The sequence below is a fragment of the Mytilus californianus genome, unplaced genomic scaffold (genome assembly GCF_021869535.1).
Source record: "Mytilus californianus isolate M0D057914Y unplaced genomic scaffold, xbMytCali1.0.p SCAF_1, whole genome shotgun sequence".
NCBI classification, from domain to species: Eukaryota; Metazoa; Mollusca; class Bivalvia; order Mytilida; family Mytilidae; genus Mytilus; species Mytilus californianus.
The window spans coordinates 89,628,887-89,655,918 of NW_026262581.1; the positions used below are offsets into that span (position 1 = coordinate 89,628,887).

At 31.5% G+C, this 27,032-nt stretch overlaps 1 protein-coding gene and 1 long non-coding RNA gene across 4 annotated transcripts in view; one reads left to right on the forward strand and one right to left on the reverse strand.

Annotated features, from left to right (window-relative positions):
* Positions 1–27,032, forward strand: part of LOC127709357 (trichohyalin-like) — an 89,071-nt gene that overhangs the window by 53,067 nt on the left and 8,972 nt on the right. For all 3 annotated transcript variants that reach the window (XM_052214848.1, XM_052214865.1, XM_052214857.1), the window contains exons 34-46: positions 403–568; positions 3,576–3,754; positions 4,311–4,531; positions 5,731–5,888; positions 6,116–6,255; positions 7,540–7,732; positions 8,606–8,751; positions 9,877–10,084; positions 12,451–12,536; positions 13,485–13,670; positions 15,309–15,422; positions 15,737–15,883; positions 17,969–18,073. In XM_052214848.1, coding sequence (XP_052070808.1) covers positions 403–568; positions 3,576–3,754; positions 4,311–4,531; positions 5,731–5,888; positions 6,116–6,255; positions 7,540–7,732; positions 8,606–8,751; positions 9,877–10,084; positions 12,451–12,536; positions 13,485–13,670; positions 15,309–15,422; positions 15,737–15,883; positions 17,969–18,073 — 2,049 coding nt within the window. The remainder of the gene's footprint in view (positions 1–402; positions 569–3,575; positions 3,755–4,310; positions 4,532–5,730; positions 5,889–6,115; positions 6,256–7,539; positions 7,733–8,605; positions 8,752–9,876; positions 10,085–12,450; positions 12,537–13,484; positions 13,671–15,308; positions 15,423–15,736; positions 15,884–17,968; positions 18,074–27,032) is intronic.
* LOC127710169 (uncharacterized) overlaps positions 14,815–27,032 on the reverse strand; it is a 78,198-nt gene continuing 65,980 nt past the window's right edge. Inside the window, exon 2 of the long non-coding RNA XR_007986021.1 lies at positions 14,815–15,075. This is a non-coding gene — a long non-coding RNA (uncharacterized LOC127710169). The remainder of the gene's footprint in view (positions 15,076–27,032) is intronic.

Genomic DNA, 27,032 nt, shown 5'->3' on the forward strand with positions numbered 1-27,032 from the left:
AATTGCCAGAAATCAACTTTTTATGATTAAATCAGTATTTATATTGAACAGATTGAAAATATATTATTGATATTGAATGAATACAAAATCGCATGCAGTTTTTATAATGTAAACTGATGTATTTTCATCTTTTAGAAGATAATTTGTTTATTCAGGCAAATTAATCAATGAGTGATAGATTTCTCTTAGAAGAAATTTAAAGGTCCCAGTGAAAAAACTACATAGAGAACAATAGTTATTGTATTTATTCAATGGGACAATAGAATTGACAAAAGTTTAAATAGATTGAACAATAGATGAATCTGTGGAAAAGTTTCATTTGGTTCACAATGAATAATATACACAATGTGTGTCTAAATAAACTCTATATCTTTCATGAAATGCTAATTTCTTTTTGTGCAGACATTAATCATGCAAGTTGGTGAAAATGAATGGTCCAAATTATCTGAGAAAGAAAGACAGAAGAGATTAATAGAATTGAAAATGAAAGAGAAGAAATTAAGACAGGAAGGAAAGAATGATGAAGCAACAGCTCTATTTGAAAATCTTGTAGAAAGTGATGAATTTGGTAAAGTTATAAAATTTATCTGATAATTAAGGTAGAATTACAAGAAGTATTCAAAAGTTAAAACAAAATGGTTTCATAAAACATTAAATTTCAGTTGTGGTAATTGTCTATATAAAAAAATGACACATGCCTGGATTTGATAAGAAAAAAGTGTAAAGTGGCATGTTATCTGAAACTATCAGTAAGAGATTAAATGTGAGAAAATAGTATTTTATTTTATAGTTTTCAGAATAAATATTGTTTTTATGGGAAATATTTACATGATATGAATGAATCTTTTTAGAAGAAAATTAATTAGTATTATTTAAATGATATAAAAATTGGATTAGGTATTTTTAATTGAATGATTACATATTTTATTGTTTAATCTGATAGAACCAGAACCAGGTATGTATAGAGATTGTGAATGATAACACACCCAAGCTATTCCCATGTCTTGCTTTTTTCCTGGATACCTGTTTGGTCAGTAAAAAGACAGCTTTCTTACATCGTTTGCTGTATTTCAGGATAATTTTCAGCCACCAACATTAAGCAACACATTTATTGTATAATTCCATTAATATTTAGTAATCAAAATATAACACTGACAGGAAAATGCAAATAAAAGAAAACTCCTCCACTTTATATCAGAAATTTCCAGATGAGAAATTCTAATATCAAGGATTAATAAAAAAAACATTGGTCATATCAAAAAAACAAAAGGGGAGGTAATTCATTGTAGGAAATGATTATGTACAAGTCTCATATCTTTGCTAAAATCTCTTTAGCCGTGCCATTAACACACAACTGGTATCTTTGTTTGAATTAAAAATATGTCAAATAAAAATTTTTAAAAACCAATGAAATGCATGTACAATGAAATTTAATGTAAGTTTTTTTTAACTTGTGTCAAATATTCTTGGAAAATATTATCAGTTTAATATTTTGAATATTTTAAGAAAATGAAATTTATAAGATTGAGCAATAATAACTTACATAATAAGTTGATTCATAGAAAATTTGTTCAATATATATTTTATCAAAAATCCTTGTATTCTTTTTTTGTGTAAATCAATTGCAATTCATCACAAACTTCACTAGACAATTTAGAAAGGGGGGGGGGGGGGGGGGCTTTAACCAAACAACCTCGCCATACTGTTGTGATATGAACCTGGTAAAGCTGTGTTGATTGATGTATGAAAACTAAATGAAACGCATGTAAAATATCAAAGTGCATGTATATATATGTATATATATTATAAAATAATTTATGCATGAAAGCATCAATCAATCAAAAATTCAAATATATATGAAAAATATTTTATAAATGTATAATTAAAAACGTTACTTTTTTAGTTTATAGATAAATATAAGAAGATGTGGTATGAGTGCCAATGAGACAACTCTCCATCCAAGTCACAATTTGTAAAAGTAAACCATTATAGCTCAAAGTACGGCCTTCAACACGGAGCCTTGGCTCACACTGCATATGCATGTATGTTCAAGAAGTTTATGAACAATTTTTGGATACAGGTTGTCAATTTTTTATGATTTTGTTTTTCCCGGTAAGTGACATCAATATCAAAAGACCTCTGAATAGTTGAAATCATTTTGCCTTGTTTGAAAAAATGGATCTTAGTGTTATTCAAGATGTATATGTATATTGCAAATTAATGTTAACTGGCTGAGCCGGAGTGACATAATATTAATGATGCATGCACTAAACAAATTATTTTGTTCCACATCTAAACATGCATCACTAAACCATTTGTTAAGAATACTGAATTAACAATAAATTACAGTGTTTGTGTGAATTATTTACTAGTTTCTAAATGTTTGAAGAAATAAATAATACATCTAGTCAGCAAGGCAATAGATGAAAGTCTATGTTGATTTTTTAAAAGTGAACTAGCAATAGTTTAATTGACATGGTACTATTTAGGAAAATTTCCTAATCAACCATAGTTGACAGAAGATGCCATACAAACCATGTTAAAAAAGGGGGGAGAGAGAAATTTAATCCAGAGAACAATTCACTAAATAAGGAATACAAATAATGTTGAAACATGTATTACTGTAACTTGACACAATATAAAGCAAGATGTGGTTTCACTGCCAGTGAGATTATTAACCACAGAATGCCAAAGGTCATGAACATTAAAATCTACATTATTACACCTCACTAACACTGTGTAACCATCAACAATAGGCGAAGAACTTTACCATAAGATAAGTTATAAAAGGTCATTGTTAAACCAGATTTGGAGATTAAGATATGGAAATATAAAAAAAATGGAGATGACAATCTCTGGACAACAGACTCAAATCTAAGATTAAGCACAAAAAGTATGTGGTTATGCTTGTAATATTTTAATTCTCAATCTATCCAGTTATTTACAAAATATTTGATAAACTTCCTAGAAATCTCTTCCAAATCTGAAGTAGATATAATGTAAAAGGACTTATTTCTTCCTTATGTGTTTTTTTGTTTTTGTTTTTTTGTTATTTTTGGAGAGGGGGTCTCAAAAAATGCTCATCCCTTTAATTGTGCTAGATGCTGCAGTTGCTTTATACTGATATGTTTTTTTACCTCAAGCTCAGTTTCTATCAGAGATAGTTTGTTTAATAATATGGGGTATATCAGCAGAATTTAATGAAATATATCATGTTTCCTTATGGCTTGATCATATTGCTGAGTATGTTAAGTTCAACATCAATTATATGAAATATTTATAAAATATTATAAATAATTAATGAATTGAAATATACATAAACTCATGTGTATTTCTCCTTGACAATAGCTTTAATTTGTTATAATAATCTCTAAGTAAATTTATTTTTTTAGAAGTTTTCTGTGGATAAATGGGTTTTCATTTATTTATAAGTATACAACTGCTTGTTATGTGATATTACAACATTATTTTGTATCTCTTGTTTTCACTGACTCAACTTAAAAAATGAGGCAAACTATTGGGTAATAAAAATAACCAAAATAACTTATAATGTAATTTCTTTGTTTGTTCTACAGCTTTGGAAAATTTATTCGGTGAGGAGGAAATAGATGAAGAACAGAAAGCCAGAGAAAGAGAACAGAGAAAGAAAGAATTACAAAAAGAGAGAGAAGCACAAGGGCTTCCTATAGATGATGCTGAAATTGACAAACTATTGGATGAGGAAGAAACTGAAGCAAAGCGACAGAAGAGAAGGGTATGCAGAATATAAATCTTTTACAAGTATTTATGCCCCATCATTAATTAGTCACTGTATATCAACTTCTTTCCCTTGTTCCATCAGTCTGTTATTCTCTCTAATTGTAAAAGATATTGAAAATGAATAATGGATATTAATGAAACTTTACACAGTTGTTTAACCCAATCTGAGGATGTGCATTAAGGAATATGTTATTTTGCATTTATATAATCATTAGCTTTTCTCATTTTCATAGAGATTATATTGCCTTGCTTTCTCAGTCATGGTTCATTGACTTTAAATTATTTGCATAGTTTATAATGGAAAGTTTGTGATTAAGTCAGTTTTAGAGGAACTACTTATAATAAGTCAATGATATTTGGTATGCCTTTATATTATTTTTGTCATTTACCATTTCCTGGAGATTCATTGACCTTATGACATTAGACTTGGTTTATTGACTTTGCATTAAAAATTTGAAAATTACAAACTGGTGTAAAATATCTCTGTGTCAACAGTTGATTCTTTTCGTCATATGAAAGAAAATGCTTAATTAGTGTTTCTTGTCATTTAGAATGTCCTTGACGGTTTACAAATGATGTTAGAAGATGAGAAAGCAGCCTTACTGAGACAACTGAAAGAACAGGTTAGTGGAATTGATCAAGAGCGACAACGACAACTAGCCTTGGTTAAACTGAAGATGGACAAGAAAAAGATGGAAAGAGAAGAGAAATATGATTCAGCAGCTCTAGTACTGAAACTTGCAAAGGAAGCTGATGAAAAAAGAACTCAAAAGTAAGTTGTGTTAGATTCTTTTTTTTCTTCAGTACTTTGAATTAAAAAATCACCTGAAATTCTTTCAGTTTGACAAGCTTTTTTTCATAGTTATATTTAACATAAGAAAAGGATTTAAAAAATACCAGCTGGAAGAAAGTTTTATTAGTTGTGCTGGCAATTTGAAAAAAAAAAAAATCATTCTGCCGCAGTGTCCACCAGATAAAGAAATCTTTTTTGGTGCCTGTGACCAAGAGTTAATTTGTGCTAAAAGAAGAATTTGTGTCAGTTCATATAAAAAATCTTTGTGGTTAAAATTTTAATGGCTGATAGAGTGGAAGGAAAATGAAATAATACATTTTATACTCTTCAAATTTTTGCATCTCAAACAAAATGGCACCGAAATAAGCATGATTTATCTTTTTTAAAAGCAGTAAAAACAATCTTCTGCACTAGATCATATATTTGTAGGTCATCTGCTAATCAAATTGCAGAATAGGACAAGTATCATCCAAAATATTAACTACAAAAAAGTAATTCAGTGTTGTAAAATAAAATAAGCTGATGAAATATGATATGATTGCCAATGTGATAACTGTCCATTAAAGAGCATAGGAAAATGATAAAACAAATATTTCATTTCTGTATCAAAAGAGATACATGACTCTCTTGACCTCTCTTAACCAAGCCTCAAGTACGGGAGGTCATGGGTTTGAACCCAGACCGGGTTAAACCAAAGACTTTAAAATTGGTATTTCCTGCTTCTACGCTAAGCAAGCGGCATTAAGGAGTTAGAGCAAAGACTGGTCAGCTCGGAGTCAGAAAAATGTGTCTGGGTAAGGTGACATGTCTTCATGTGGACTGTTATCTTGTGAACTAGCACGTTAAAAATCCGGCTAAGTGTGTTGGTCTAGTACAAAGCAGGGTTAATTTTCATATTACATTAACATGAAAATAATGTTCTCGTCCTGAATATGCATATTTATTTGCTGCTGGACGTTAAGCAGCCATCATCATCATCATCGTCATCATCATCTCTTGACCTCTTAGTGGTTGACAGATTTGTATAAAACAATATAGAATTTAAACCGTTTGTACAATAGCCACTAAAGAAAATCTTGAAGAAGACATTGCTTTGTTTACTAAATCATAATGAAGTAATAGTTACATTGACTTCAATAGATTCATAATGTCATCCATAAATCTTGTATCCTTTATAGTATAACAGCAGACAGAGAAAGACAGAAAGCTTTGGCCAAAGAAAGATTGGAAGCATTACGTCGTAAAAAACAACAGAAAAATAAACAAGATAATTTAGAACAAAGACTCAAAGAAGAAAATGAAAATAACAAATTGTTAGATGCTGAAATGTCATCTGGTAAGAGTATGATAAAAATTATTTTTGGGCACTTTATTCAGATGCAATCAGAATTTTGTTTTCAAGAATAGTATACAGGATTAAAAAATGAAAGTAACAAAGAAAATATTTACAATTAGATGCATAGCCTATCATTGTAAAATTGTCATTTATAGACAATATATGTGTTATGTGATTTGCCGTTTTAAAAAATATCAATGGCAAGGTGTTTGTTTTTATTGTCTCAGATGTGACCCGAATTCAAGCTGCCATATTGGATACCATAGACAAAACACATACAGAGGAAAGAGAGCTATTGATGGAATTAGTCAATATGGCGCTGCAAAATAAGTCTCTGGGTAAAACTGCTAAGGACATGCAACAAGAGGTAAGAGTGCTATTGATGGAATTAGTCAATATGGCACTGCAAAATAAGTCTCTGGTTAAAACTGCCAAGGACATGCAACACAAGGTAAGATAAATGACTTCAGTGGCACACACATTCACAGCAAAGTAGAGTTAGTTGTGTGAAGAAAGAAAGGGGAACTTTATCATTAAGAAAGGTAAGGAAGATAACTGTTGTCACCATTAAGTGAATGTTCCTTTAAATCATATAGGGGAGATTCATGAGGTTTTGGGGAAGGAAACACAATAAATTTCTTAGTAAAAATATCTGAAAATGACATGGGAAGTCAGGATCTCTCATAAAACAAAATGCTCTTCCATAATATCCCGAAATTATTGGAGAAATTATATCATCCAATACATACACCTGGTAATTGTATAAATTTCATATATAGGGTATGTGTGATAGCTATACATACTGAAAAAAAATTTCTGTTTATATTACAAAAGTCATCTAAAGTCATTCACTTTGAGTGGTCTAAAGAATCCTTGTGCACAAGTGTTTCTTGAATAACTTTCATCATGTACAATCGAGACCAAAAGTCTAGAAAGCCATGCATGAAAAAAATTGTAAAGCACAAAAACCAAAAGCACCTAAACAGATCAGCAAAAAAATCATAACCTTAGCATTAAGAAAATACATGATTTCAGCAGCCTGAAATGTACACCAAAATATTCTTTCAATCATGCCAATGCCTAGTCACTGGCTACTGGTCAGAGAATACCCTCCGAGACTGATAGTCGAAAACATTATATATGATTTCCATGTGCACAACATGTGTTTCTTGAATAAACAGTCAGAAGGTACACATGTAACAGTTACCAAGAAAGGACCTAATCACAAAAATTCAAAGAACCACGAAAATAAGGTCAAATTCAAATGACTATGTACACCTTTAGTGTGGCCAATGATCATGTGAATCTGTTTTTCTTGTGTGCACAATGATACAGTGCTTCATTTACAACATTTATTCTAAGTCATATGTACATATCTGTTAGGCTATACAACAGCTTATAACATGGATTACTGGGCAATGTCAGTGGTCTAATCTTTTAAAAGTTAGCTTCATTTGGATTTAACCTTTGATCTATGTTACTTGCATTGTTCATCATTCAATTAGCTGTTTCAGAATCTGAAGGACTATGATTAATACAACTGCCTTCAATTTCTGTAGTACACATTGATAATAATGGATTATTTAATTCAGCAATTCATGTTTTCTTATTCAGCATGTACAGTTAACTTCTTGTGTTATAACTATTTTAGGAATTAAAAACAGAATTATCCAAATTAGAACAAGACCATTCTAAATGGAAGAAGAAATCCCAACAGATAGCCATGTCTATAGATGACAGTTTTATTACACAGAAGGAAGAAGATAAACACCTTGAAGATGTAGCTAATAACCGAAAAAATCAGACCAAACTTCTGTCTGAGGCGCTAGTGTACAGGATGGAATGTAAGTTTGAGAAATTATATAGAATTTTGAGCCATGAATATGAATTGTCTTTTGTTGAGCTAGGTTCAGGAGCAAAAGTTGTTTTGTTTTATTATTGCAGTATAAATCATGATTCAAAATGTAACTTTCTGAACCTAGGATGAGTTTGATAATTACAAAAATCTGGAATGGGGACTTTTTTTTCTGGAGGCTTGTAAAAATAACCCTTTTTATTTGTTGTCCCAGTGGTAACACCTTTATTTTTCATCCAATCTTTATATTTTCATGAACGATTTCACTCTTTAAACCTTGGATAAGTTTGATAATCAGAAAAGTCTGAAATGATGGAGCATTGTTAAGAAAGGGAGTCTGATAAGAATATCCCATAAACATTCTTGTTGCTGTATCATCTGTTCCTCTTCAGATTTGGATGAAGGTGTCCACAAATTAAAACTTCATAGGAGTTTGATTATAAAAAAAGTCTTATATAGTGGACTATTTTTTGGAGGGGAGTTGTAAAAATATCCCTTATTAATTATGTAGGGGTGTGGGGTGTGTGAGCTTGATCACTAAAGATTCTTTCATTGGACGAGTTGTCTATTCATTTAGTTGATATTAAAGATGTCTGCTCTCCAGATATCAGTTGGAGCCTCCCTATATCAAATACAAGTTGGTAGAGGGATACTTTAACAAATATAAAGATACCATATTGGCAATAATATTTGATTAAGTTTATATTTATCTGTTCTGTTTTTCTATTTTATTGCATTTTCAGAATTGTGTTAATTTGATAAATGTTCAGTATGTTTATACAAATGCGCAAAATATAAAAAAACACGAATCAAGAACATTTCATGTGTAAATTAAACACTTATAAATGTTACATTATTGCAGTGGAAGAAAGATCATTAAAGACTTTGAAACCAGAGTTATCTTCAGAACAAATAAAAGAAGAATTAAGTGTTATCTTGCTGGCAGACTTACAGGATCAGCAAGAAAGAGACAGTACAGCAGTACAAAACATTATACAAAAACAGCAGGTAAATTGGAATAGATATGTTTAATAGATAGAACAGCACAGATTACAAACTTAAACATAATAAAAGGATTTTATTGTCATCAGAAATTGAACATTTTATACAGTAAAATTGACAGGAGACGATCATATTATAAGTAATATAAACTGTGTTACCCTCTAATAATAAGTCTTTACTTATAGACTTACTATATGAAAACAGCTTTTCAATTCTGTTCAACTACTTTTCAACAGGATTTCATAGAAATTACAAATCCTAACTCGTACATATGTTTAAGTTCGGTTTTTGTTTTGTCTCTCCCCCAAACGGGGACTGGGGAATAGTAATATGATCACTTTGGTCTTCTTCTGACTGGCAGTAAAACCCTTGCCAAAGTGGGGATTCTGTTTGACTCTGCAGGATTTATAAGTATGCAGGCAAGTCCAGTCAGAAATGGGACGTTAAATCCTGCAGAGTTTAATGAGAGTGCCACGCTCTCTGCAGGTTAAGAACCCTTGCAACAACTCTGAGGTGTCTGTAGGTGGCCTGTTGCAAGGGAATATTTCTGTCTTTATTCAATATAACCTCATTGTCTGGTGGCAGTTCAAATTTCCTTGACCTTTATCCCAGTCGGCCTCTATTACAGGACCTACTATTATATGTATTGTTTAATTGTTCTTGTCATGAACATGCTTGAAATATTTTCCACTGGACATTAAGCAATCAATTTAATTATTCAGGCATGAGCATTGCTGGTGTAACACCTAATGGAAAGTTTTCTAATCGGTCAATTTTAGTAAAAAGTACCTATTATTCACCGTTGATATTAAGAATACAGTTGCATTGACATTTATACATCTCAATTTCAAGCAAAATAAAGTGACTGTCATGGAAAGAAAAAAAAAAAAATGTATTTGGCTGCATAGGAGACAAGACGTACCTATACCTTTATGTTGACATATTTTCTGTTGATAGATACTGATATATTATATTTAGTTGAATGAAAGTATATTTGAAGTTAGAATTATTGTTTTTTCAAATTTACAATTTTCTATCTGAGAATTATCCTTGTAATTTAGATCTGATTTAATTGAAATCTCCTAAAAAGAGTATTACAAATCTAGATATATGTTATTGATATTTCTTCAGAGTGCTGAAGATCTTAAGAATTTAAAGAAAATGCAGAGATTATCTGAACGTGAGGGATGGTTTAACAACCTCAGTAAGACATTGTTCCAGTTATCAAGCCAAGACGACGATGATGACTCAGATGAGAGTACACAGGAGGCTATAGAGAAAAGGAAACAAGTTCTGGAGAAAGAATACAAAGAAGAAAGAGAAGCTAAAATACAGGAAGGTTAGAGAAAATAATTAAATAATTTCTTTATTTTATTTAGTACATAAAATATAGATCTGTTTTAATCTTTTTATTTACCTCAATTATTGTCTCATCTATTATGCAGTTCATTGGAACTAATGCACAGGTTTACTTTATATGGCTATCTCTTATTTCTAGGAAAAATAGAGCTAAAGAAGTATTATAGGGTTTAATTGATAGACCTGTAATCCTTAATGCATTTCTTTATTTAATATTTTCAGTCTCGTGTTTTTTTTATTTGCTTTACATGGAAAATTGATTCTTATTAGTTCAAAGAGTCCAATCAAATTGCTTTTCTTATTCAAATATCCAACCTGCCTTTAGATTTACTGAGCTCTTACCAAAACTATTTTACTTTGGTGTTGCAAATTATAAATTGAATGAAGTCAAGTTTTGAAAAGTTTAATTGCTTTATAGGCTAGATATATCTCTGTTTCAACAGCTTAATGTCAATTTATGAAGACAAATTAAATGAATAGCATACTATTTTTTACCGTTAAATCTTTGAAACGTTTTAATATCTAAAAGACCATATAATTTTAACTTCCTTCATACCTATCAATTAGTTTCGTAAGGCAAAAATCACATGATGAAATACAAGTACTTAAAATTTCATGGTCTTAACCTATCTCCTGTACAAATATTGGACATGATAGATGTCAATGAGTCTATATTTGACTTAATACCTTATCATGTTGTCAATTTTTTTTTAAATCTGATTTTAAATGATTCCAGTAATTCAAAAAGGTAAGTATTTAGCTGAAGGGTGTTTGAGGTAAAAATTATTCAAAGTTTTGTGTTTGTGTGTACATGTGTTTTAATTGTAAATTTTTGAAAATGGCAATGTTACACTTAATTCTGTAATTGTATTTATTCAAGAATGTTGGTGTAAGCGTCTTTAACAATCTTGTCCATTATTTCTGAAAGCTTTACTATGTTGTTTGTATTTAGCCTTTTAAATAATATCTGAAATTTTTATGCCTCCACTCTAAGAGTGTTGGCTATATTACAATCACCTGATCCGTCCTCCAGTTTCCTCATCAAATATTTTTGTCATACTTTTCTCAGATACCACTTAACAGAATGACTTCATATTAGGTCAGCAGCTAAACAGTGGTGATCTGTCAAATACCTACTTCCTGTTTGCTGATACTTTGAATTTTCAATATGTTGAATGAACTTAATATTTTTTCATCACTCATATCTCCAATGCTATTGAACAGATTGGCTTCATATTTAGTCAGCAGCTCAAGTGATGAGTTGGAACCTGTGTGCACTTTCCAGATCTGTAAGGCACCGACATCCTGTTTTCCAATACTTTGATTTACGAATGAGGCTATGCTAAGCACAAAAACATTTTTATTCTTGTTTGAAATTTATACAGGGACAAGAAAGAAGTATACTTTTAAGTCTAGTTAATTTTGGTTGCATCTGAAAAATACATTATACTTCATATTAAGCATTGCATGTGTCTTCCTTAACAAATATTGATATAAAATAGTTGAGTGTCTTGTTTTTTCATTGGGATACAAAATGACAGTGTTGTTTTTGCTTTATAATGTGTTTTGAAGTGTTGTAATTATGTTTGCACAGTTTTTTTTGTACATTGTACTTCCATCATCAGGAGAAATGTTTTGTTGAGATCATCTGGCACAATGGGCGAAGGACGTACTTTGCAATAATGTGTCATCTGTTGACCATTTACTAGATATATTTTCGTTTTACTCTAATCTTCCTAGACTATAAGGAAAATTTGCTTTTAAGGTCCTTTAAGAGTGTGATAACTGAGATACCTTCTTTTATTAGTGTATTTCATGAGGGGCTCAGGGAAGATTAGTGTTATAGCTAACTGTGTAACCCTCTTTAAATAAAGAATTATTATTATTATGATGATCAATTGGGTCTCATACCTGGCAGCAATTATGCAACGTACTAGGTACCCATTGAGACTTATGGGAAACCTCAGAAACTTCACTTTTCACATCTAAAGTCAAAGGTACAGTGTACATTTAAATTTTAGGATTGGCAGATTACAATTGAACTTTATAATTTTCTCATCCTGAACATGCATGAAATATTTGCGACTGGACATTAAGACCAACAATCAATCATTATAATCCCATAACGAAAATTTATGTTCTTGTCATCTCATGCTAATTTCGTGGATATGTTTTTTTATAACAGTATTAAAAATTAATGTCAAGAAGATGTCATAAAATGAAAAAAATTAGAATGTTCAAAATCACAAATTCAAGTAAAGATTGTTTGTTGGCATGATGGCTTTTACATATGTTTGACATTATGTATTTTGTTGAGTGTGACAAAAATAAATTATATATTTCCAGCTATGAGAGCCAAGATGGCAGGTGAAGAAATTGATATCCAGGCAGAACTTAAACAATTAGAAAAAGAACAACAAGCCAAAAGAAAAGTATGTACATATAACTGTTCATAAGTTCAAACCATGTATTATTAGTTACACAGTGTGCTAGTGACTTAATACGATATATATGGGGTCAGTAAATTCCATATGGGGTCACTAGCACACTGTGTAACAAATTCATCTTACCACCTATCTTTTAACGTGTGGCATTTAGACTAGTGGCCTATCAAAGTGATCAAGTCTTCAATATGAAGAACCTACTTCCATTCGTCTATACAAAAACAAATGCCAACAATAATAACTTTTTAGCTTTTAATGTGTTTTCTGTTGTCCAGGTGAAACATTTCAGATTTTTCCACAACACCATGTTGTTTTTATTAAGGGATGTAACACCACTACTAACTGTGTATTAAAATAAACCACGCCTACTTACCCCATATTAAATATACAGAGTCTCCACATGGTCGCTTTTAACCAATGATATTCCTAGAAATGTATAGGAGGTAAGATAATGCATGGTTCAGAAAACTAAAGTAAACTTTTATTTACAAATAATGGTAAAATTATGATTGAAAATCAAAATTGTGATATAGTGTGGCAAACAATAGTTGTCAGCTTAATGAGATTGATGTCCAGGCTTCTTATTTTATGTGTCTAGTTTGTTTGTATCACATATTTGTTCATTTTTGTTGAATTTCTTCTATAGATATTTTGCTCACTAAACTAGTTTGGCTGAAATTAATAAAAAAAACAACTTTATATTGACAATTCCATTCAGACTTTCTCTTGTTTATCATGCTCATCCTTGAAACTAAACGTTTGTGCACAAATTTATGTCCATTAGAAACATAAGCATTGCTAAAATTTACTTGTAAGTTCCATAGAGGTCTTAATTTTTGACCAATTTTAGCGAATTTTATTCAGAGGTTTTATGTTCACTAAATGTTACATAATGAAATAATTTCACTTATTATATTAAGTTCCTTGTTTTAATAGGCACTTGATGAAGAGCTAGCTAAACAAAGACAAGCATTGAAAGACAAGATAAATGCAAAGAAAAGAAAAGGACAAGAAAAGGAAGAAGAGGAAATTGAAGCTTACCATCTGTTGATGCTGCAGCAGAGTCAAGCTGAGAAATCAAAGGAAGCTGTTGATGGAGAGAAAAGTAGACAAAGCAGCAAAGTGTGTACAAATACTTTTATGTTATGATTTTGTTTTGATGTTTAATATTTCAGATTTTCTGCAGGTCCTACTTCATTTTTTTATCCAAATTATTTTTTAGTCTTCTTTGGCATGACATATTGGCACATTTAAACAGTATTTATTCTTATCCCCTTCTCCTCCTAAACCTCTAATCAGAAATTGAGATTGGAAGTTTCTTAAAATCATCACCTTATAATGCCAGTAAACTTCTCCTATTTTATTTTTTGATGTAAATTATTTTTGGAGTTTCCGTAAGCAAATCATGAACTTTGCTTTTGCTTTATTTGTGGGGGTACAAAACTTTTCCTAAACCCCTTACTTGAATTTACTTAAATGTTCTCCGACTCATAAACCATATCATGCCATTGTAAACCTCTTGTTTTGTTTTTTTATTCAAATTATATTCTGGCTTTCCCTATGCAAATAATAGACTTTTCCATTGCTGTACATATCATTCTATGAGCTTTGCTGGCAGTAATTATAGTTATGATTAAGATTACACTACAATAATTGTATAGGGAATTTGGATGATAAATGCATAAGCTGCATTGGTATTTGAGGTACCTTTTATTTTGATTCCCGGAAATAGTTTGTCAGTTCTAGATTAAGTGGCTGATAAAAATCTGCCATTTGACATCTAAATTGTAACTGATGTTATTATTATGATTAACATCAACAAAATCCTCAGCAGAATCAAAAAGGATTTTTATACGACCGCAAAAACAATTTGGGGTCGTATAATGCTATCACGTCGGCGTCGTTGTCGTTGTCCGAAGACATTTGGTTTCCGGACAATAACTTTAGTTTATGTGTATGGATCGCTATGAAATTTAACCAAAAGGTTCAATACCACAAAACGAAGGTTGGGATTGTTTTTGGGGTGATGGTCCCACCCGTTTAGGAATTAGGGGCCCAAAACAAGCATTTTTCTAGTTTCAGGACAATAACTTGTGTATTGTGATTGCTCTGAAATTGTACCACAAGGTTCAATACCACAAGTAGAAGGTTGGGATTCATTTTGGGGGTAGTTGCCCAAACCGTTCAGGAATTAGGGGCCAAAAATTTTTTAGGGGGTCAATTTTTTTTCTTCAAGATTTAAGAAATTGTCAATTTTCCAAAGAAAAATTGGGGGGTCACAATTTATTTTGCTAATTCTCTGTATATAGTCTGAAAACAGATTTACTAAGTATTGTGCAACAGCACAGTGTATTGCACAAAAGCAAGAAATCTTCAATTGAATATAATCCAAATCATATAACCAATTTCAAGTTCTTTGACTACATTATTCTGTGTCAGAAACCTATAATGTGTCAAATATTTAATTACAATCCAATTCAAGCTTGAATATTGTGTCCATTTTTGCCCCAACTGTTCAGGGTTGGACCTCTGCGGTCGTATCCAGCTGCGCTAGGCGAAGCAGTTTATTTTTATAATCTGCAAACAGTTCTTTTGGTAAACTTTTTTTAAATTTGAGTTGTTTCTATCTGCCATTGTTTACAAAAGTTGTAATATAACTTGACTTCTCCACTATATAGAGTTTTATAAGGATTCTGTATATGTTATGGGTAACTTCAGAAGATTTAAATATATATTACATGACAATTATAATAATTTCAGCTTCAGGATAAGATCAGGCTCCGTAAGGAAGAGAGAATGCGTCTCAAAAAAGAAGCTGGTATGATTGTATCTGAAGAGGAGAGCAATTCTCGTCCAAGTACAGTTGATTCAAAGGTAAATAATACAAACTGATTATTTGAAAAAAGAAACTGTTAGATTTTCCGGTCATGTTCATTTTTGGACTAATCAAATAGGCTCAGATTTGTTTTCTCAAAAGTACTTTGGATGACCTGCTTGATGTCTTGAGTAATTTCTGTAATTAGATTAGAGATATATTATAATAAATGTTCTTTTAGCATTTTGTTATATCAAATTTATATGCTTGGATTTCAAATGTTTACCTGATGCAAGTTCAAAAGGTGAAAGTTATAAAAAAAAAATACAGAGTATTTCTCATCTAGGCTAATCAAACAAATCATTTATTGTAGGGTCCTCCACTGTTTAACAGAGAGAAAACGGTTGTTAATGTGGATATTACAGAAGATCAGAAGCAAGCTGTATTTAATAAACTTGTACGAGAACAAACAAGTCTTCATGATAAGATAAAACAACAACAGGAGCAACAACAAGAAATGGTGAGTTATTTATAGAGCAAAAAGAAAATTAGTCTTAAAATATAAATCATAATTAGGTGTTGTTTTCTGTGGGTAACTTTGCTACCCAAGGTGTTGTGTCCAGTAGCCATGTTTTGTGTCTAAGATTCTGACACTTTAGACTATATACAGTTAGGAGTTTCGTTTTGCATTTTGGCCCCGGTGAATTTTTCAAATATGAAAGTTATTTTGCAATGAAATTAACTTTTAGATAGCTGAAGAATAATATAGCCTTTAAAGTGGGTTTATATGAACTTCTATATTTTTTTGCATGTTTTATAGGACATTCTCTGTTTGACGGTCTGTATTTTCACATCTGGTACGTCCATAGGTCTAGAAATTATTGCAATGTTTTCCAACAAATTTTTTCAAATCAATTTTAAGGGAAAATGAGGTGAAATGCATATGCTTTTTATTGGATCTCCTGATAGATAAATGTCAAAGGTTTCAGAAAAGGTATCACTCAAATGGATTGAAATTCTACTTTGGACCAAATTTTGGGGACATTTATAACATTTTGACCCCCTTTTTTGCAATATTTTGTATCAAATAAATGCAGATTGTTGCCGTGGTAACATCAAAAAGAGATTATATTTCACCATTTTTACCATTGGAAAAAAAAAAGGTAATTATGAGAATCAATTTGAAGTTTTTTCCTAACTGTGTATTGCTACCTTATCATTTGCACATATTCTCTGTTCACAATTTCAAGGGAAAATCTTGTAACTGAATCTAACAAACAGCTTTGATACTACACATTGTTACGGTACATTACATTTTTCTGTGAAAATAGGCATATTTTCTATAATGATTTATATCTGTTAAAGCCAAACAGAAGAAGGATTTTTTAAAAGTTAGCACAATAGTCTATCATAGAGGCATAGTAATAATATCTGTTTTATTTTTTTGCATCTTCATATCAAATAAAACTAAATCTGAACTTCCGTATTAGGGTTACAATAAAACCAATTCACAGGGTTCACACACTTACAGAAGTGTTATAGAAGAAATGAACTACTGTGTAGGGCCTCAAACTAATTCATCGCCCTCATCTTCTGAGAATACTTACAGCAGATGTATTTCTCCCATGTTTGGGTCTTTTCTTGACTTCTCTCATCCTTGCCTTAAGTGTCAATACAAAAAAATCATCCATCCCACAAAAAATGTCCCATATTTTGAGGTCCAATGGTTCATTTATTCCATCTTTAAATTCAAATGAATGCCATAAATGAAAAAAATGTTGCTGAATTGTATTATGTGAAATGATGATTGATTAACCCCCTTTGAAACTAAATCTGAACTTCCGTATTAGGGTTACAATAAAACCAATTCACAGGGTTCACACACTTACAGAAGTGTTATAGAAGAAATGAACTACTGTGTAGGGCCTCAAACTAATTCATCGCCCTCATCTTCTGAGAATACTTACAGCAGATGTATTTCTCCCATGTTTGGGTCTTTTCTTGACTTCTCTCATCCTTGCCTTAAGTGTGTCAATACAAAAAAATCATCCATCCCACAAAAAATGTCCCATATTTTGAGGTCCAATGGTTCATTTATTCCATCTTTAAATTCAAATGAATGCCATAAATGAAAAAAATGTTGCTGAATTGTATTATGTGAAATGATGATTGATTAACCCCCTTTGAAACTGTGAAAAAAAGTAGGACGTTACAAACCTAAAATGTCACTAACCAGTCATAAGATGGGCCTGCATGGGAATGGTTGATAGGAATATTTATTTTTCAGCAGGTTGCAAATAATGGAAATGTAACAGTAAATTTTTTTGTAAAGTATCCTGGCATGTACCTGTTGATATTACTGCTATAATTATTGTTCAAGTGTTGCTGTAGTCCTTTGCAGAAACAATACAGTCTACTAGTAACTGGTTTTGTTTATCTGTTGCTATAATATTCATGCATTTGATTAATTTTCATTTTCCTCCACTAAAAAACAGGCAATGATGAAAGTTTTTCAATGTGTAAATTATAAACAAAAAAAACAACCAACAAAAGAGTACTGTTAGTATTATTGACAGTGCATTCATTTATATGGTTATATTTTTAGTTGAAAAGAAGATTAGACAAATCCAGAGGAAGAAAGGAAATGCAGGCAAAAGAAATTATGGATATGTCTGAAAGACAGAAGAAAGAATATCACAAAACAAAAACTGTGAGTAAAAAGGCTGTCACTATTAACAGATATTTGATATTGTAATGTTTGGAATAACTTGATCACACAGAAGACAGAACTTGAGAATTGGTTCTAATTTGAATTGTAAATCGAAAGACTTGGTATAACATATTGATTGTGTTCATAAGTCTGTCAAAAGGCACCAAGGGCATTAAGTTTTACTCTTCTTGTCCCTCGCTTGACTCGTTGTGAGGTACATAGAAATACCATGTCTGTCTGTCCATCTGGTCTCGTTAGCGCTCTCACATGTACAATTCTTGCCAGATTTTTACATAACTTATATCATAGATTTAGATTTATATCAGCAATGTCTTAAACAAGTTTGAAAATCAGTGCTGATCAATTAATTTCAAAAGAGTTATGCCCTTTGGAAATATTGATTATATGGAAATTTACATTGTTAGCGCTCTCTCATGTACAATATTTGCCATATTTTAAAAAATTTATATCAAAGGTTTATATCAGCAATGTCTTGGACAATTTCAAAATAAGTGCCAATCAACTATTTTTATACGACCGCAAAATTCGTATATTGGTATGACATTGTTAGCGCTCTCTCATGTACAATATTTGCCATATTTTAAAAAATTTATATCAAAGGTTTATATCAGCAATGTCTTGGACAATTTCAAAATAAGTGCCAATCAACTATTTTTATACGACCGCAAAATTCGTATATTGGTATGACATTGGCGTCGGCGTCATCGTCGTCCGAAGACACATTGGTTTTCGCACTCTAACTTTAGTTTAAGTGAATGGATCTCTATGAAATTTTACCACAAGTATCCATACCACAAAAGGAAGGTGGGGATTGATTTTGGGGGTTATGGTACCAACAGTTAAGGAAAATGGGGCCAAAAATAAGCATTTTTGTAACTTCCAGACATAACTTGTGTGTTAGTGTATGGATCTCTCTGATATTGTACCACAAGGTTCCATATCACAAAGGTAATGCTGGGATTGATTTTGGGGGTAATTGCCTCCAAATTTTAGGAATTAGGGGCAAAAAAGGGGCAAAAAACAAGCATTTTTCTAGTTTCATGACAATAACTTGTGTGTAAGTGTATGGATCTCTCTGACATTAAACCACAAGGTTCCATATCACAAAGGGAATGCTGGGATTGATTTTGGGGGTAATTGCCTCCAAATTTTAGGAATTAGGGACCAAAAAGGGGCAAAAAACAAGCAGTTTTCTAGTTTCCAGACAATGACTTGTGTGTAAGTGTATGGATCTTTATGAAATTGTACTGCAAGGTTCCATATCACAAAGGGAAAGCTGGAATTGAGTTTGGGGGTAATTGCCTAAAACGTTTAGGAATAAGGGGCCAAAAAGGGGCCAAAAATAAGCATTTTTCTAGTTTCCAGACAATTACTTGTGTTTAAGTGTATGGATCTCTCTGAAATTGTACTGCAAGGTACCATACCACAAAGGGAAGGCTGGGATTGATTTATGGGGTAATTGCCTCAAAATTTTAGGAATTAGGGGCCATAAAGGGGCAAAAAAACAAGCATTTTTCTAGTTTCAGGACAATAACTTGTGTGTAAGTGTATGGATCTTTATGAAATTGTACTACAAGGTTCCATATCACAAAGGGAAAGCTGGGTTTGAGTTTGGGGGTAATTGCCTTAAACGTTTAGGAATTTGGGGCCAAAAAACAAGCATTTTTCTAGTTTCCAGACAATAACTTGTGTTCAAGTGTATGGATCTCTCTGAAATTGTACTGCAAGGTACCATACCACAAAGGGAATGCTGGGATTGAGTTTGGGGGTGATGAATCATAAGGGGGTTCAAAAAATTTGGGGGGCGATTTTTTTTTCCTTTTTTTTCTTTTAAATTCTCTATTTTAAATTGGTTATTTCGGATTTATATATAAAAGCAAATAATAATGATATGGTTTTTAATAGGTAAATTAAAATTTTTTAAGTTCTTAGACCACATTCATTCTGTGTCAGAAACCTATGCTGTGTCAAATATTTAAAGGGAAACTCCGCAAAAAAATGAAAAATTGATATTTTGTTCTTTAAGCATAAAAAACAACATGTTCATAAATAAAAAACTTTTATTCTCTATGTAAAGAGATCAAAATCGATTTTTGAAATTCACTATCAGTTCTCGACATATCGCCATCTTGTCGGCATGTTCGATCTAAAAAGTCACGTGATATCTATAAACCACAAAGAACAAAAAGAATCGGGGATTTACCGACCGTGCGTTAAAAACTCCCATCATCAATTGGGGATTACCGTAGACGGTTATTCAGTGTCAAAATGTCTTGTCAAGCGTAAGGTTGTTCTGTCAGACAAAGTTATGACAAAAGTCTACATAGTTTTCCCAATCCCACAAAAAAAGAAAGAATTGTATCAGACATGGTTGTACAACCTTAAACTAACAGCAAATAGTTGCATCTATAGCAAGCACAAGTTGGTGTGTGAAGACCATTTTGAACAATATTGTTTCGAGGGAGATTCGATGGTAATTATCCTTTTTTAATAACAAAATAACCTAGCAGTTCTGATAGCTATAGTTATCAAATCCTTATATGATAAGATTTCGTTAAATAAAAAAAAATATAGATTTGATGAGGAATAACAGTTTTAATTATAAGAAAGACAAATGCAGTGTTCTTGTAACAATCACTGATTTACAGAAGATTCATTAGTATGCCTCTTTTATATAAAGTGCATTGATTTGTATAAAGAATAGTTCCGTATTAAGACGAGATAATTTTTCAATTAATAAAGTTATACGATATAGAATAACATTTTTTTAATTATGATATTTAACGGCTATTGACAAGGAGCAATGTTAGGAAGAGGTTTAAGCTGGGACATAATATGTTGATATAGTATAATGTTCCCAGGATATAGATATGTAAATATCGAAATATCGGACATCTCAATTTTTTTATTAAAAAGTGGTTTTTTTGTCGAGCCTGCGACTTTTGTCGCAGAAAGCTCGACATAGGGATAGTGATCCGGCGGCGGCGGCGGCGGCGGCGTTAGCTAACTTCTTAAAAGCTTTATATTTTAGAAGGTGGGAGGTCTGGATGCTTCATACTTTGTATATGGATGCCTCATGTTACGAAGTTTCCGTCAGTCACATGTCCAATGTCCTTGACCTCATTTTCATGGTTCAATGACTACTTGAAAAAAAAGATTTTTTGTAATGTTAGATTCTCTCTTATTATAAGTAATAGGATAACTATATTTGGTATGTGCGTACCTTGCAAGGTCCTCATGCCCGTCAGACAGTTTTCACTTGACCTCGACCTCATTTCATGGATCAATGAACAAGGTTAAGTTTTGGTGGTCAAGTCCATATCTCAGATACTATAAGCAATAGGTCTAGTATATTCGGTGTATGGAAGGACTGTAAGGTGTACATGTCCAACTGGCAGGTGTCATCTGACCTTGACCTCATTTTCATGGTTCAGTGGTTATAGTTAAGTTTTTGTGTTTTGGTCTGTTTTTCTTATGCTGTATGCCATAGGTCTACTATATTTGGTGTATGGAATGATTGTAAGGTGTACATGTCTAGCTGGCATGTGTCTTCTGACCTTGACCTCATTTTCATGGTTCAGTGGTCAAAGTTAAGTTTTTGAGTTTTGGTCTTTTTTTCTAATACTTTATGCAATAGGTCATCTATATTTGGTGTATGGAAATATTTTATGATATACCTGTCAGTCTTGCAGGTTTTATTTGACCTTGACCTCATTTTCACGGTTCATTGCTCAGTGTTAAGTTTTTGTGTTTTGGTCTGTTTTTCTAATACTATAAGCAATAGGGTCAACTATATTTGTTGTATGGAAGGATTGCAAGCTGTATTACATGTCTGCCTGGCATTGTTCATCTGACCTTGACCTCATTTTATTGGTTCATTGGTCAATGTTTAGTTTTCTTGGTTAAGTCTGTATCTTAGAAACTATAAACAATAGGTCAACTATATTTAGTGTATTGAATGATTGTAAGGTATACATGTATTTCTTGTTTGGTTTATATGACCTTGACCTCATTTTCTTGGATCATGTTAAGTGTATGTGATAGTTGTAGTACAGCTTTATATTTAGGACTATCAACATACTATCAATGGTTAGTAAAGAAGGCGAGACATTTCAGCGTGTGCACTCTTGTTTAACTAATCTTTAAATTATATCAAATTGATACGGGATCAATTCGGAACGGTCACTTATAAAGACACTTAGCTTTACAGTTAAATGTGTGACTCTATCTGGTATGTTCGGTGAAAATTTTATAGGTTTTTTTTCTTTTTAAATTTTATTTACGTTATCTTATTATATATATATTTTGGCTTCCTCCCGAATTGATAATAGGTATGTCAGAATTATTGATAGATGTCGTGTCAGAGCGACACATTCAGTTAGGTATTCCAGGGACGTATATTAGATACACGTCCCTGGGTATTCCAGTGACATCCTGTCAACTAAAAATTCGTATTACACAATTATATAATACAGGTTCATGCATGGCCTCTTTATTGAGGTACCCGCTGTGCACAGGTAACATTTATTGAACCATATATTTGTGTCTAACGTTGTTTATCTTGTGTGTGTTTGAAATTATAATTCCACCTTTTAATGAATGATGTTCTGATAATAATATTATCCACTATTTTTGCTGATAATAAGTTTAAAGAAAATTATAAACATGACCTTTGAACATTTTTGTGAAATGAATATTGTTTTGTCATGATTCTGGACCATATTTTTGAAAGAAAAAATTCTTCACGCAAATACAAGCTTTTGTTGATTGGCAAACATGCAGATATTTAAAGTAATGCAGCACTTATAGTCACTATCAATATTAATTCATTGAAGATAAGAGAGCCCCTTCTATGTCTAATGTCCCTATCTTTATAAGGATTAGGACGACAGGGGAAAAAGGAGCGGAGATAGAGTGGCATAGTGAAAAAAAATTACTGAATAGAGAACAATATAGAGAATGATCGACAAAAAGCGAAATAGTTATTATAAATTAGCGGAGATAAAGAGAGGCATAGTGAAAAAAAATGTTTGCTTGACAAATTAAGTTATTGCTCGCTTTGATATTTTTAGTTATACAAAATCACACATCGTGTTCCTAATTGGTATTCACGTGCACTATCTTGATGCTGGGAACAGTATATTGATATATTTGTTCCTGCTTGATGTGTTAGGTTTCTGCATAGCATGGTTTAAAATAATTAGTATCCCATTTGTTATATCGTAGTGTCACGGTGTTATTTTGTTAAATTTATTTAGTTTGTTAATGATTGTGTAAATAAGAATAAATCTGTATAAAAACTTCATACCATTTTAGTGATTGCCTATAGGCGTTTGATTAGGTAAACGGACAGAAAGTCACAGGACAAAAAGTCACAGGACATAAAGTCACAAAATTGATAGGACAAAAAGTCACAGGACAAAAAGTCACAAATAATTTATTGACAATTGTTTGAATATATAAGAGAAAGATCTTGAAATATTTTCTTTTTATTACATATATTCATTTTTAAGTTTAGGAAATTGTTCATAAGCCTTGATAAATGAAAATTTATTAAATTTTAATCATGCAAAGGGTATATTTCTTGGCACAATGAAGCCATTTAAGTACCAAGCCACTTTGACATTTTGTTTTCATAACAATTATTTGATCATTATTGAATACATTTTAATTACAAAGTTGCTTCACATATAATAGTTCATGAAAAAACAAAAATTTATTTTTTTAAATTAGTGTTTTCTTGTTTAAAGAAAAGTAATCTCAAAACTGAATTGTGACTTTTTGTCCTGTGACTTTTTGTCCGTGACTTTTTGTCTGTGACTTTTTGTCCTGTGACTTTCTGTCCTACATTCTTTGATTATTGTTACATTTAAGATATATATATATATATATATATTTAGAACCGTTCATACATCTTAAAGTAAAAGATGTGTGTCTGAGTTAAACAACACAAGAACCCTGTAATACTAGTACGAGAGTAACGCATGTAAAAATTCCTACTCAATATGGTTGTATTGGAAATCTTTTCATACAGATTGACAACTCATGGTCCGACATGCATGTAATATTTGCAACATGACGCTCATAGTTCTTTCTACCATCATCATCTTATTCATTAAATATTGCGGTAAACATCGATGGTTCACACCCAAACAAAATGGGAGTAATATACCTTCAGATCTTCTCCGTGGTATACACTTGTGAAATATATAGACGAAATTCGGTATTGAAGTAAATCTACATCTCACAAACACAATTTTTGAATTACGATTTTGAGTGAACACCCACCAAACCAATACAAACGTATGGCAAGATATAAATAACCATGCAGGCATTTAGTTTTCGTCAGGCATAAGATAAATAATCACTCTCATAAACGTATATATGCATGCAGTTTCAAATATCAAGAACAAGCGGTCGATGTCTACAGATCATTGTTAAATCCGTTTACTAACTGTTCAGAGTCAGACATGTCAATAGTTCATTCTTGGAACCTTCATATACCCCATCCGACGATGGGAACTCTTTCTGATAGTGTTGACAACATAAGCTTGTTTATCTGTACAAGTGGTTGCATGGCCTCTCCTTCCCCAACAAACAAAAACGCTACTAGTCTGCTATCTCTGGAGCTCATCCTTAATGGCGCTTATACGTCAGGAAACTTACAAGTATACTAGTAAAGATTGTTTCAAGAACAACGAGGTTAGGACGAACTGTTCTAAAATTGTCAATATCAGTAATACATTACTAAGATATGTCTTTAATTACAACAACTGTATTACTAATTTGGATTAATGACGGCTATCCTAAAAATAATCCTCAAACAAATTAATGTATTAGCTTAGATTTATAATGTATGTATATTGCTTAATGAAATAAACGATAATTGGTATTCTTTTCACAAATAATTTGTGCAAGTGATTGTCAAATGAATTTAATTATGTAAGAATGAAATGTTAATAAGAAAATTAAAAAAATCATGCATGTTGTGCTGTTGTATTTTTTCAATTAACTTGAAACTTTAAAATTGCGATAGTTTTACGTTTGTTAGCATTTAAACATCGCCAGATTTAAATACAAGTTAAAGAATTCTGGTAAAGTAAATTAAACAGATGTGCAATGATTATTAATTGGGAAATATAACATTTAATTTTTAAGATTAAAAGTACTATTCTTTTAACTTCATATCTTAACTTTATGCTAATTGCATAGAACGTAACCGAAAATTGTTCCATTTAAATATTGTAACACTTCCGGAATTAAAAAGTTGAATGTTAATTTTCAATTAATTTATACAATTTAATTATTGTTTCTCTATTGTCATCGGGTATTTCATCTGGGTATATTAAACACGCTATACTCTTTCTGTTAATCCATTCAAAATGACAATATACACTCCTGTGTACGCTTAAATTCACACCTATGTACGCCTGAGGCTAAATTGCTGCAAGGTAAAGTTCAAACGAATTCTCCTCAAATCGAGAAATAAACAATGACTTTACAAAATAATATACACACTCTGTTCACAAATATTTTGCATTGAAATGGTTATCAAAGTTATAACGGTAAATAAAACTTAAAATATTTTCAGTTCAATATCAGTAAAAATGTTCTATAGATATTTTATGAAAAAATCTCAATAATTTATGAAATTAATTCGAAAATATTTATATTTAGATAACTTCATATAGGAAGTTTTATTCAATCAATACAAAACGGTACACACATATTAATTTTCTTTCATTCTTGTATTGTGGTTATTAACTACGACCAACGGTCATCTATGCGCTTTTAATTACGTAAAATTCTGATAAAGCAATTAAGACTTTAACAGATTTTATTTTTTCCCATGATTCAACAAATCGGGTTAAAACGTTACAACCCAGTGACGTAGGTCAACCAAAAAAGTTACAAATACTTGATTTTCTCCGTTATTAGAAAGAATATAAATTTAAAACTTTGTGAATGTGTTTTTTATGTTAAGATGAACATATTTAGATGATAAGTAAAAAATCGCGGACTTTCCCTTTAATTACAATCCAAATTCAGTGCTGTATCAAGCTTGAATGTTGTGTCCATACTTGCCCCAACTGTTCAGGGTTCGACCTCTGCGGTCGTATCAAGCTGCGCCCCAGCGCAGCATTTTATTAACAAGTTATGCCCCTTGGAAATATTAATTATATCCAAAATTGCATTGCATTTGCTGTCAAGCATTCATTTCTCTAAGATATTTGTAAAAAGTTTAAAAAAAAAAAAAATTTGGTTATTGCCCATGGACAGATAAAATTTGTGCAACTAGGGGGACATTTGAACTCTGTTCTTTTATTGAAATGAGATTTCATTCAATAACTTGACTTTTGAAGTTTGGAAATGCATTTAAGGAATAGTGAACACAAGTTTCAAATATCTCACCTTTGTTTTTCCTGATTTGTGCCCCTGATAATGTAGAAAATAACCAAATTTGAGGTGGGATTTCTGGCAAAAGGTTTTGATCTGATGCTCCTGCCTCATGTTTGTGATTCCCTTTCAAATTTATATACTGAATTGTCCTGTAGTGACATATATTATACTTTGGTTTTATTGGCAGACAGTGTCCCATAAAGTTGATATAATAGTGTTTCTCGTTTCTCGCTTTTTTATACATCTTAGACCGTTGGTTTTTCTGTTTGAATGGTTTTACACTAGTCATTTTTTTGGGGCCGTTTATAGCTTGCTGTTTGGTGTGAGCCAAGGCTCCGTGTTGAAGGCCGTACTTTGACCTATAATGGTTTACTTTTACATATTGTGACTTGGATGGAGAGTTGTCTCATTGGCACTCACACCACATCTTCTTATATCTATATAAGTAAAATGTTGAATTATGAACAGAATTGATCACCTAATAGTAGAATACAACATTTAGTATACTCCTAGCTATGACATGCATGTGTAGTATGCC